This window comes from Rutilus rutilus, assembly GCF_951802725.1.
Source record: "Rutilus rutilus genome assembly, chromosome: 21".
NCBI lineage: Eukaryota > Metazoa > Chordata > Actinopteri > Cypriniformes > Leuciscidae > Rutilus > Rutilus rutilus.
Window position 1 is genome coordinate 24766885 of NC_140226.1, and position 13429 is coordinate 24780313.

Genomic DNA, 13429 nt, shown 5'->3' on the forward strand with positions numbered 1-13429 from the left:
AACTCGACAGGTGGCTTGCTATGGGCACGAGTAAGTGCAGTGCCAAGTTTGACGTTGTTTGGATGAGAAATGCAAAAGATATCGTTAAATATATCATTTTTATAAGGTTGTGGTTTAAAAATAAACATTCTGACATTATGGGTTGTATCGGTCAAAGAAGCCCAAGAAGGTTGTGGTTTAAAAATAAACATTCTGATAAGCTACACTGTTTACTTCTGAATATTTTATTTTATTCACGTTTTTATTCACGGCCATCATTTGTAGTAACCTATTCACAAACTGTTTGCTCATATCTCTCGAACCGTTAGCCCGATGGATTTCAAACTTGACAGGTGTCTCGCTACGGGCATGAGTAAGTGCAGTGCCAAGTTTGACATTGTTTGGATTAGAAATGCAAAAAATATCGGTAAATATATATAGATAAAAGAAGCACACACTGGCTTTTGCCACTCTAGCCGCTGGCCACTCCCCCTCTCACACTGCACACTGAGTGAGCACAGCCCAGGACCAGAAAAGCAAAAAAAAAAAAGAAAGCAGCGGAGCTTAAGTAGCGTTTTCTCAGAGTTCACTGTGTAGCTGCTCCCTGAATCGTGTAGTTCAAATTTCCACATTTATTGTATGTCATTATGTCAGTATCAGTATTTTCTTTCTTCCATGCACAAATAAAAATGTCACTGAACTTTTGCTGTGTAATTGTAACAATGAGCACTCAAATACAGCAAACCAACAATTACTAAAAACACACACAAAAAACTGATTTTGCACGGGCACTTTGCACTGCTCCCTGAATTGACGCGCTTATTCATTTGTGGATGTTAACTGAATCTGTAAGTCAGCTATGCTGTTTACTTCTGAATATTATATTTCATTCTGGTGCGCTTAACGTTATCGCTACTGTGTAATAGTAGCCTATGCTATTCACCAACTAAACACATCCTATTCAATGCGTTCACAGTCTCTTTCACGGGCACCAAACCAACAATTACTAAAAACACACACAAAAACTGATTTTGCACGGGCATTTTGCACTAGTAACAATTAAAGTGTAAAAAATATAGTATATATACATTTTTACTTTAAAAATAATTAATTAAATGAATTTTCAGTGCACTATTTAACTGGCCTTAATCTTTGAATTTATACACTGCTAATTTTATTGACAAGAACAATAAAATATTCATGAACAGTTAAGCACATTTCAGCTAATATGGACTTACAAAAGGCCAAACCACACAACCTTGTTAAGAAAATTTTAAATAAGGATGCACATAGCAGATTAAAAAGATATTCTAGAAAAAAAAAAACATCGAAGACTAGCAATATACTGTATTACCGGTCAGCACTGCCATTAAGCAAATTTAAAAGAATGACCCTGACTTTTTGCTATGTGTAGTGAGTTGAATAGCATCATAAACTGTGGGTATTTTTTGTTGTAACTGAACCTTTAGTGCACTTTACTTGTGTCTTGATGCTCGATTCTCATTCTGCGTTTGCATCAGCTCAACTAAGCTCAAATTCGAAGTGCTTTTGTTTGGCGCTCATATCTCAAAGAACACGGCTACAAAGATTCTTATCAAAAGCCCAATGCACCAGAACATATGGCAAAAACAGCATCGGCTTTATAATCCAGGGACTTATTTCTTCACTGAACCACATGACTCCCTGAATATGCTCTCTAAAGCATGTGCACAAATTGGTTAAAAAAAGCAAGCCTGCAGGATGAGGCCTTGCACTGTACTGTATGTTAATGGTGTCACTGATAAAACATTAATAGAAATATCACAGGAAACATTCTATCATCATTTATTCTCCCTGATGTCATTCTAAACCTGAATGGCTTTCTCTCCTCTGCTGAAGACAAACAATTAACAAACAATCGAGTTCTGTGGAGATAAATAAAGGATTTAAAATATATATAGCTGCAAAATATATGGCAATGCAACAGCGGACGCTTCTGCAAACTTCTGTGTATGTAAAGACAAAATGGTATCAGCATGCACATGTGCCTCAAAAGTCTGCACCTGTGTACATGCACTTTTGTATATTTGTACATTCTCATATGTCAGAGTAGTGAAGCCAGCATGGTGTGATTTTGCTGCGATGTCTCTGTAGTTGGACACATACTGGGAGACAGATAACGACAGAATGAACAGCCCGACCTGTGGTCGTCCTGCCGCAGCCTCTGTCCTCGGGGTGCGCTGACAGGAGACAGGCATGACTCATTCATCAGAAGTAGGAAAAAAAAACAACCATTAGAGTTTTGAAATAGTGGCAACCGCCAGTTTTTCTGCACGGTGTCCAAGATAACTCCCTATGGTATTCATACAGTACACATTTAGCACCTTTTCCCTTCCAACTTCATTTATTTTGTGTCACATCGCACGGAGGCCCAGTTGGTTTCTACTGACGTTTGGCAATACCTTTATGAGCTTATGAAGAAGGCCTATTAATGGTGCCAAATTCAGTTGCAGTTTATTCCATTTGGATCTGTACGTGGTATTTTATATTTCTTTGTTTATTTCCAGGCGGATTACTGTAAGTGTCTTTCGTGCATCAATTATTGAGATGGTGTGATACAGATTTCCTCCTCTCACTTTCAAAGGCTGCAATAGTTCTCATTATAAGCAGCGAGTCGGTTTCCATTAAGTATTTATGAACCAGGAATAAACTGGGTAAATCTTGTGCTTTGCACAGGCTCTAGATGATTTCTCAAAATGTAGGAAAGTGTCCCCGTTCTTTCTCTCTATTTCTCAGCCTAACACCCTGGCAGCTCAGAGAAATGCAGCTAATCACAATGGCCACATTCACACAGCAGCAGAATATGGCTGTTTTAGAGTGATAAATATTACTGCGTTCACACAAAGTTTGTTATCAGCAGGAGTGACAATTGCATTTTATTATCGAACTGGCTATTGTAAATTTTTTTGGGATTCACGTGCATCCAAGGTCAAAAAACACATTGCACATCACCTGATTTCTCAAAGTGTCTGAAACGGTTTGGACGAAGATTGGTCTCTATAAACTCTTCCATTCCACGAGCCTACTCCGCTCTGATTGGTCGGATGGCCCAGTCCGTTGTGATTGGTCTACCGCTTAGAGATTGTGTTCGAAACTAAACTCCCATTAGCATAATCTAAATTTATTCAGTAACAATGGTATCAATTTACCAAAACATTGGAAGAATAGGTCAACCTGGACCAGTAAAATGATGGGAACACAACAAAAGTTTGGAGTAATACTGCTGTGGTAACATTGAAAAAATTAATTTCTAAAATCTCTTCACATCCTCATCTTTTGGAAGTGTATACAAAGAAAATTTGCTTTCGTAGCGTCTTCTCGTTATGTCAACAATACAAACCAACTAAAGTGTTTGGGTGTTAAAGGTCAAAGTAGACGATGACCAGGGTTGACCATAGGCTTGCATTATGCAAATTGTTTAAAAATCTACGTAGATGTGTAACTGAAGAGACTGGATTTGCAGACGACTCGTTTTGGCAGTTCAGAATCGATTTGTTCTTTTAGTAGACCATAACTTTATTTGTTGTGCACTTTGATCGTTAAAATTTTGCAGACATTTTACATTCACAAACAGCTTTACACACTACATGAAAGGTAATATTAGAAAAAAGCATAATAGGGACCTTTTAATAAGTTAATTTTAATCATCTTTTGACATTTTTAACAAATCAAATTGATTTATGTATTTTAATCAAACAGGATGGAATGTTTAAAAAAAAAATACAGAAAACATCACAGAATTCAAGCTAATACTTACTAATGTTTGTGCTGCTGTCCCAACATGATGATGTCACTTCTTGGAGATTCATGTTGTCAGGATTATGTTTTATTTAGTTGTCTAAACGTGTTTGTTTCTTGTGCTTCAGTCCAGTTTAGCCTTGATTGTTTCCTAGTTTGTCTCCTTGGTTACTTATGAAGTTCAGCTGTCGATCATTAGTTTTACTTGTCACTTCTGTGTAAGTACTCCCTCTTTTGTTCAGTTCTTTGTTGGTGATTGTCAGTATTTAATGTGCTAAGGTTTTGTGTTCTTGTGAGATTCTTCTGTGTAACTCTATTTTGTGGATTAAAGCTTTATTGGACTAAATTCCTGCGTTCTCGTTTTGGATGGCATCACCACACGTGACACATGCCAGTTAAAAGGAATTTACGAAAAAGAAAATCAATAAAGGGGCTCACTAGGGTGCCTCAGAAAACTTCTCAGGGGGTCGTAGGATGTTTATGGAATCACAAAATTAATTCTGGTTAATTTAATATCAATTCTTCCAGTTTCTGTTAACAAAAAAGCCATAATTACAGCAGAAATACTGGAAATATTATATTCTACATAGAAGGGGGCCTTCAAATATTGGGTGGCTTAAGCAGTATAAAGTATTTAAAAAAAAAGATTTTTTTCTATTTCCTTAGTGAAATGTTTTGTTTGAAATATTGATCAGAGATTTCCTAATGAACTTCAAGTTTTTGGGAGTTATATTTATGCTCACCTACTTGATAAGTGTTATAAAAAAAAACTTGAAATAGCCAGTCAAATAAAGGGTTTTTATACATTTCTAAAGAAGAGTGCCTTGGATTTCCTTCTACTACATAAAAAAAAAACTTGTTTAATAATTCGAAAATATTAAGCTATACAGCCATATGTCTGGGACGACTAGTGAAAATGATTTTTTTTATTTTTTTATTCATAATATTTTTAAAAGATTTGGAGACTTTTAAAGTGAAAAGTCTGAATAAAAAAGTACAATAATGTCCGAATTTGACATACCTTTTGTATTATTATTAGTTATTTTACTTTCTTTATTTTAAAGAACATTTGGACCTCTATAAATATGATAAAAAATAATCATACCGTATAGTAGGATTGACCCAGAGAGTGAAGATTTTTGCAGTTGGATGCCGGTGCTCACTGGTGCTGAACACTGCGTGCTCCACTCAGCACTAATGAGCAGATCAGTTCTTCACTACCAAACAGAGGAGAGGAAACAGAAGACAAGAGGAAGTCTGATTGTCTGATTGCCAAAAATCTCATTTCCTGCCCTGAGCTGGGAGAGCGGCCAGTGAGGAAGTGCTGATTGTGATGCCTATTGCTGGCATAGTGGACTGGATAAGTTCACTCTGCGGCTGCCTTTACAAGGCTGCAAGTACAATGTGGCCATTAGTCACATGACGGGCCTGTCCTTCAGCACAACCTTGCCCTGACCTGTCCACGCAGCACCACATGAATTCAGACATGGACACAGGAGGGTATAGCAGTATAGTTTGAATAAGAAGTGGCAGAGAGACCCGGCAATGTGCACACCAGGGAAGGACAACGGAGCCACTCAAGCAAAAATTACAGACAAAGCTTGAGAATAATCCACTATAGCTTCTGTAAAACCCTCAGAAATGATCCAACTGATCTCTCGCACCAGCCTCCGCTCACTCGGATAAAAACCTTTAGGACTCCTCCTAAAATCAATTGTGATCTTGACTCGTACTGGAACATTATTTGACATTGTTGTGTCCAAGATTGAACTTTATTAAAAAAATGGCCCTGTGGTAATATTTCTGGCATCTGACGTTTGTACCCTGTCATTGACTCAAGCGCACAACTAAATGTTTGTATACCTATATAAAGGATAACATCAGTGTTACTGTGATTAAATATTTAGCTCCATGTTTACTGCCCCCTGAGTTTGACTGTATGTTTGTGTGTGTATATGTCTCTGCATTACCGAGAAGCAGTGAAGCAAATAATTGAGCAAGAACCAGGGTCACTTATATTTGATGTTAACAACTGGGAGTTATTTTAACATCCGCCTATTCAATAATCCCAACGGTTTATTAAAAATCTATTTCAAATTAAATTCCTGTGAATTTACTGGAAGCCAAAAGGATTGTTCACACAAAAATTAACATTTGTTTACTCAACCTCATGTTGTTCCAAACCCATATAACAGGGAATATAAGGAGATATTTTTCAGAATGTTCAATCTACTCTTTTCCAAAACATTTCACCAAAAAGGTTTAGAATGACATTCATCATATTTTTGGCTGAACTATTCCGTAAAAAAAAAAAAAAGATTTATAGTATATATTTAGTATATATTAAAGTTCATAAATTGCTGCTCTTTTTGATGAACATTCAACTATTATTACTCACCATAAAGGTTTGGAATGACAAGATTTTTTGGGCGAATTATTCCTTTAAAAGACTTCAAATTAAAATTTTAGTCAAAACATCTATTAAAATGTGTAAATTGCTTTTTGATAAAATTATGCACAGTATTAATATTATTATTATTTAATTTGTAGAAACAGAATACAGACGTGATAATATAATATAATATAATATAATATAATATAATATAATATAATATAATATAATATAATATAATATAATATAATATAGAGTATCATAATTTTTTTCTATAGTAAGATTTTCATTTTGGTCAACTGTATCTTATTACAAAATCCTGTTTGCTTTGAATGAGTATCGAGTATGAATTGAACTGATAATCAGCATTTGTTGTTGCAAAACCCTATCTGGGTCAACATAAAACAAAAGATAATTTCTTAGAATACATGACAACCTTAAGACATTATGAAGGTAAAAGAGTAGCAAAACTCGGTAACACTTTATAATTATGTTCAGTTGTAAGTCATTTATAAGTGGTTGGTTAATGATGAACTAATCATTTACAAAACATTCATAAATGATTAGCAAGTGATATACTAACATTTTATGTATGTTTTGTAAATTCCGTTACAAGTCATTTACAATTGATTAGTTAATGATTAACTAATCATCTTCAAATCATGACTATGCGTTTCATAAATGTTTAATAAATGATGTTATTTTTTTTTTGTATGTTTTGCTCACATCAGAGCACAGTGGTTAAAGACTCCATGTGTTTCAGAGAAGACAGCTGTCTATACCCTCACCAGTTAGCACTGTAGTACACACTACACTACACTACACACTACAGAAGACAGCTGTCTATACCCTCACCAGTCAGCACTGTAGTACACACTACACTACACACTACAGAATACAGCTGTCTATACCCTCACCAGTCAGCACTTACACTGCAGTACACACTACACACTACAGAAGACAGCTGTCTATACCCTCACCAGTCAGCACTTACACTGCAGTACACACTACACACTACACACACTACAGAATACAGCTGTCTATACCCTCACCAGTCAGCACTTACACTGCAGTACACACTACACACTACAGAAGACAGCTGTCTATACCCTCACCAGTCAGCACTTACACTGCAGTACACACTACACACTACACACACTACAGAATACAGCTGTCTATACCCTCACCAGTCAGCACTGTAGTACACACTACACTACATTACACTACAGAATGCAGCTGTCTATACCCTCACCAGTCAGCACTTACACTGCAGTACACACTACACACTACAGAAGACAGCTGTCTATACCCTCACCAGTCAGCACTTACACTGCAGTACACACTACACACTACAGAAGACAGCTGTCTATACCCTCACCAGTCAGCACTTACACTGCAGTACACACTACACACTACACACACTACAGAATACAGCTGTCTATACCCTCACCAGTCAGCACTGTAGTACACACTACACTACATTACACTACAGAATGCAGCTGTCTATACCCTCACCAGTCAGCACTTACACTGCAGTACACACTACACACTACAGAAGACAGCTGTCTATACCCTCACCAGTCAGCACTTACACTGCAGTACACACTACACACACTACAGAATACAGCTGTCTATACCCTCACCAGTCAGCACTTACACTGCAGTACACACTACACACACTACAGAATACAGCTGTCTATACCCTCACCAGTCAGCACTTACACTGCAGTACACACTACACTACATTACACTACACTACACTACAGTGTTCAACACCTGTTATATGTGTAAACGCATGAATAAATCATTTACAATCCTTTCTGCATCCCCTAATCTAAAGTGTAAACTATTCATCACTTGTAAATGTCTTACACTTCATTTGTAGATTACCACTTCAATAATCAAAAAGGCATAAGATCAACTAATCGTATCTACGAATGTATATGTAACACATTTACAAGTGATGAATAGTTTACACTTTAGATTAGGGGATGCAGAAAGTGTTATAAATCATTTACAACACTTTCTGCATCCCCTAATCTAAAGTGTAAACTATTCATCACTCGTAAATATGTTACAAATGATCTGTACATGTATTCAAGGCATTTACGACACTTTCTGCACCCTCTAATTGCTACATACATACATACAAAAAATACATTATTTATTAAACATTTATGAAATGCATTTTCATGTTTTGTATATGATTAGTTAATCATTTACTAATTAATTGTAAATGACTTCTAACTGAATCTACAAACCATACATACAATAATTAATATATCACTTATTAATCATTTATTAACGCATAGTCATGTTTCGTAAATAATTAATTAATCATTTACTAATCATTAGTAAATGACTTGTAACGGAATTTACAAAACATACATAAAATGTTAGTATATCACTTTCTAATCATTTATGAATGTTCTGTAAATGATTAGTTCATCATTAACTAACCACTGTATTACACACAATTACTTACAACTGAACGTTATTATAAAGTGTTACCCAAAACTCTAGAGCATGTAGATGTGAATGTGAGAACTTGTACAATAAATATTTGTACTTGTACGCACAATTTTACACTCACAGCTCAGATGCATGTGGAAACCTGTAAAATACAAATCTGAAGTTGAATGTTGAATTCGTACTCACAGACAATAGTCACAAACCTGTATTCTGAATTTGAAGTTGCAGACAAGTAGTCACAAAATGTGTAAAATGTCATTCAGAGAAATCCAATGACAGACACAAACTTCAAGTTACTACAAGTTTGTGTCTCATTGTATTTCTGTGAATGACATTTTACACATTTGTGACTACTTCTAGTAGCAAATCTCAACATTCAACTTCAGATTTGTATTTTACAGGTTTTCACAACTTGTACAATAAATATTGTACAGGAGTGTACATTTTAGTGTGCAAGTACAAATATTTATTGTACAAGTTCTCAAATTCACATCTACATGCTCTCGAGTTTTGCTTCTCTTTTACCGCCATAAGACATCCTCTTTATTTTGAGCCAGGTTTGCAGATTCTGCAGTCGTTTACTGTGCATTGTTTACCAGGCACCCATATGTTTCATTCTCTCCTGTCGGTAGTGTACACAAGGTAACTGCTCAGGTTTGTCCTGTGATTAATTGCTGAGTGTAGTATAGCTCAACCTGGAGCAGGAACACACTGTTGTTCCATTCTCTTTCACCCTCAGAGAGTCTGCCGAGAATCGCTGCGCTTTCACAACTTCTGTAAATAGACAAACCAAACACTGAAGCTTCTAAATATATCATGCCAGAGAAGTTTTTCTGATCATTTGTGAAAATCCAGGGCAGACTTGAAAATGATATGCAGATCGCTTTGTCTCTGTGGGGTTTAGTCTGTTTTTGGCGCGCACTGTTGTCACAGTACATCTGTTTTGGGGAAAAAGTCCTTGGTTTTTAAGGTTTGTTTATGTGGATATGTGATAAAGCACTATTGCATTTTTAAAAACGTTAAAATTCAATGCATAGCAGCATTATTTGGATTATCCAATACAAAACTTTGGATTTTTGCAAGACTTCTGTCTTATAAGAAGTAGGCATTCCTTACCGCAAACCAAATAAACCCTCAGTGTAAGGACGTAGATAAAACATAATTGACTCCCATGCTGCAATTTGGTCAGAGAGATCTTTTTTCGCACAAATCTAAATAAATGGATGTAATTGATGAGTCAAACAGCATTGATTTCCAATACGCTCATTTGCATTGCAGGGAAGTCAAAAGAAGAGAGAAATGGGGCAGTTGTGTGTGATTGGTTTGTCTGTCTCTGTTCTTTACACTGATGAGTCAGACACTGCTTTGTGAATGATTTCATTTAGATCAGATTAAAGCTGCCTCTGACGGTTAATCTGGGAGTTTAGCCACTGCAATCATCAGGAATCATCTGATTGTCATGGGATTATGACTTTAGAGAGATGACGAGGTCAGACGGCCGTGCGAGGACATTCAAACCTATACATAGACATACACTGAGACTGAGCTAAACAGCTTAGTCATGATGTTAGAGGTCAGGACTGAGGTGCCGTACGGGCATAACATTTGCTAAGGCAAACAGAACTCGGACATTTGCACCTCAATGTACTTTCATAACATTGCGAATTTCTGAGTAAAACAGGATTTTATCTATTGGGAATTGATCATTAAAACTGTGTAAAACAATGGCTAAATAGCTATTTGGTGATTGGCTAAAATTATCTAATGATATTAATGATCTAATGATATTAAAATACTGTTCAAAACCTTTTGGGTCAGAATAACAGTCATTTTGCGAAATATTATTACAAATTTGTAACGTGTCCTTTCTGAATAGAATAATTAATTTTTTAATTTTTTCAAATGTTTAAAAATGTTTTTAAGTAATATTATTGTAACGTGCAGACTTGTTTTAGTTTAATGTTTCATGGAATTTTAATTTGGTTCTCATTGTTTTCTGTTTTCTTGGTTTCTAAGTTTATTTGTATTTGTTTTCATAATGATTCTTTAGTTGATTGATTAGTCCCCATCTGTGCCTTGTTTTCCACAGTTAACCTGTCTATATATGGCCCTCATTCTCAGTTGGTTTTTGTCTGTTCTTGTTGCTGTATAGTTTGGTTTGCTTTCTCCTGCGTGCTTCTGTTCTGTCCAGTGTTCCAGAGTGTTTTGTTATTTTTGATCTACTGTTAATTAAAGTTGACTGCTGAAAATAGTGATGGGAGAAACAAAGCTTTTCAAAGCTTCAAATGAATTGAACTAATTGCTTCACGAAATGAGTCACTGTTTCGAAGTGTTCGAAACCCTTATGCTGGTGATGCCTGCTGGTCAAAACAGTGTAAATGCAACATAAAACCCCCCATAAAAACAGCTTTTACAAATCATTGCAAATGTTTTCTTGAAAGTATAATCTATCAAATGCAATTAACTAATCATCTAATACAATTATAATTATTATGTGTCTGTATAGTATGTTATTTGATCAATTTCCAGGGCTTGTTCTATGGATGGCTCAGCTAAACGGGGAAATAAGAGACCATTAACTAGTATTATTCCTTTTAATTATTCAAATGTCTCATTAAAACATCGATCAGAGATCAGGTGAAAACTATAGACACTTGTTCAATGGTTCGCTGCTGGGGGGCGATCTCAGTGAATTTGCATGATTCATGGGTTCACAGAGATCATCGCCCCCCCAGCGGTGAACCTCTGAAATTTCTGATCATTTCGAAACTGTTATGATGTAACGAAGCATTACATTTTCTGAAATCACATGACTTTGGCAGTTTGACATGCGCTCCGAACCACTGATTCGAGACAAAAGATTTGTAAAGGTTTCAAAGCTTCATGAAGCAGTGTTTCGAAAGCGTCCATCACTAGCTGCAAATAGATCCTGTTTCGGGGATGTCGGACAGTAAGAGCTGTGCGTGTAAACCTCACTCCCCTGGCCTCAAGAAGCACCCTATAGCGACTGTGGGTTTTAGTGTCCTTGTTAGCGCGCACGCCTCCAACACCGGAGACCACGGTTCAAATAGAGCCTGTGAGTGATGTTAGCTAAAAGGGAATGTTATTTCAGAGGTGGTTCAAGTTATTACATTTTGCTGAAAAACTATGAAGACAAACTTTGTTTTTGAAAAATGTTGATGCACTAGTGTTTTGAGATCATGAAATGGCCACAATATGACAAAAGGAGATTAATTTAACATAAGTAAATGGAGTCAACTTTGATTTATTGTTGACTTTATTATGACCCCCATTCAGACATTGTAATCTGATTTTATATGATCTCTACTCCACATTGTCCTCACCTAAAATGTTCCCCTTTTTTCCTTTTAGTGTGGAACTAGATTTTAAACTTCAAGAGGACAAACTGCAGCCCTTAATGAAGAGACTGTGTCCTTTAGAAGAGCCGTGCTACCCGTCTCTGCCTTACACACACGAGGTGTTCACCTCCACACCCAAACGCAAGTCCAAGACTGAGACCAAGAAGCACGCTCGATGGAAACTCTGGTTCCTCTAACATATGGATTCAGGGAACCTTAAACCATCAGGCCACCACAACGAGCAAATTCTAGTGGAATTCTGCTTCACTAAATGGATAAACATGGAGAAATGCTCACTGCTAGCCACCGTTTTGGAACATGCACCATGGGATCCATCGAGTGACTGGATTTTAATAAGGAATAACAGTTGTTTTCTAATCATGACCCTCTGATAAACCCTCTGAGTTTGGGAACTGCTGAATTCACCTGATCTCACGTTTTCCAAAGGGATTACACAATGATCCTTTGGTTTAGACAAATTAGCAAGGTAAGAGAGCAGGGATGTTTGTACTGTAGATGCAGTGTGTATGTGTACTGTATGTGTGTGTGTTGTTTCCCATATTTAACTCTGATCGTTCTCTCTCCTTTCTACATTTATCCTGTTGTATTTAGGGACCCTGCAGAGGCGACAAGAAACTTCAAAGCTAAATGATAGTTTGCCACAAAACTACTTTGGAGCCGTACATCAAAGACATCTAATCAGCAAAGCACAAACTTTTGAGAGTTATAAAGTAGATTTGATAGCTGAGATATACCTCTGTCTCTTTCTTTCTTGCTTTCCTTCTTTCTTGAAGTCTCTCACCTCTTCAATTTTAAATGAAAATTGGTTATCATTCTATGACTAAATAAATAAAAAATTGTAGTGAGTAAAAGCAGAATCAGTTGACGGCATGCACTAATAATCGATGGCTTTGTAGAGATATTTTTCCTGAAAAACGTTGAGGATGTACAATTAGTATGTCAGAAATTGTTAGGCTGTAAATGTATGAATGAAAATGGGTTTACACAGTTGTTTAAAGTTTTGATTTATTTTTTGAAAATACAAACTGTGAATTGTCTTTCAATTATATTGATTTCTGTATCAAATATTGGGCTATAAACATTTTTGAGATGAGAAAAGCATTCACAGAAAAATGTTTCAGGCCTGAATATTTTCTTGGGAATATGACGCATTATTATATAATTAATATATTTGTCAGACTCATAAAGATGCTTGAAAATATTACTAAATTGGCAACATATAATATGTCCCATGATGAAAAAGTATGTTAGCCTATATGTTATATGGTGGAAAGTGCACAACTTCAAAACACAAAACAATAGATACAGGCTCTATAACACACACCACTCTGTTCAAGCTGACGTGTCATTTGCTCAATTAAATTTGAATATGATGGCAGCCAATCACTGAAATCTTGTGCTTGTTTGCCCACCTAAAGCGATGTAATGA

General features: G+C 36.1%; 1 protein-coding gene across 3 annotated transcripts in view; it reads left to right on the forward strand.

Annotated features, from left to right (window-relative positions):
- insyn2ab (inhibitory synaptic factor 2Ab) overlaps positions 1-13090 on the forward strand; it is a 50294-nt gene extending 37204 nt beyond the window's left edge. For 2 of the 3 annotated variants that reach the window (XM_084394327.1, XM_084394328.1), the window contains one exon: positions 11993-12466. In XM_084394327.1, coding sequence (XP_084250453.1) covers positions 11993-12176 — 184 coding nt within the window. In that variant the 3' untranslated portion in view covers positions 12177-12466. Of the gene's footprint in view, positions 1-11992; positions 12467-12591 lie in introns of those variants that run through there. The other variant, XR_014625793.1, reaches the window with a different exon arrangement.
- The last annotated feature ends 339 nt before the right edge of the window (positions 13091-13429 follow it).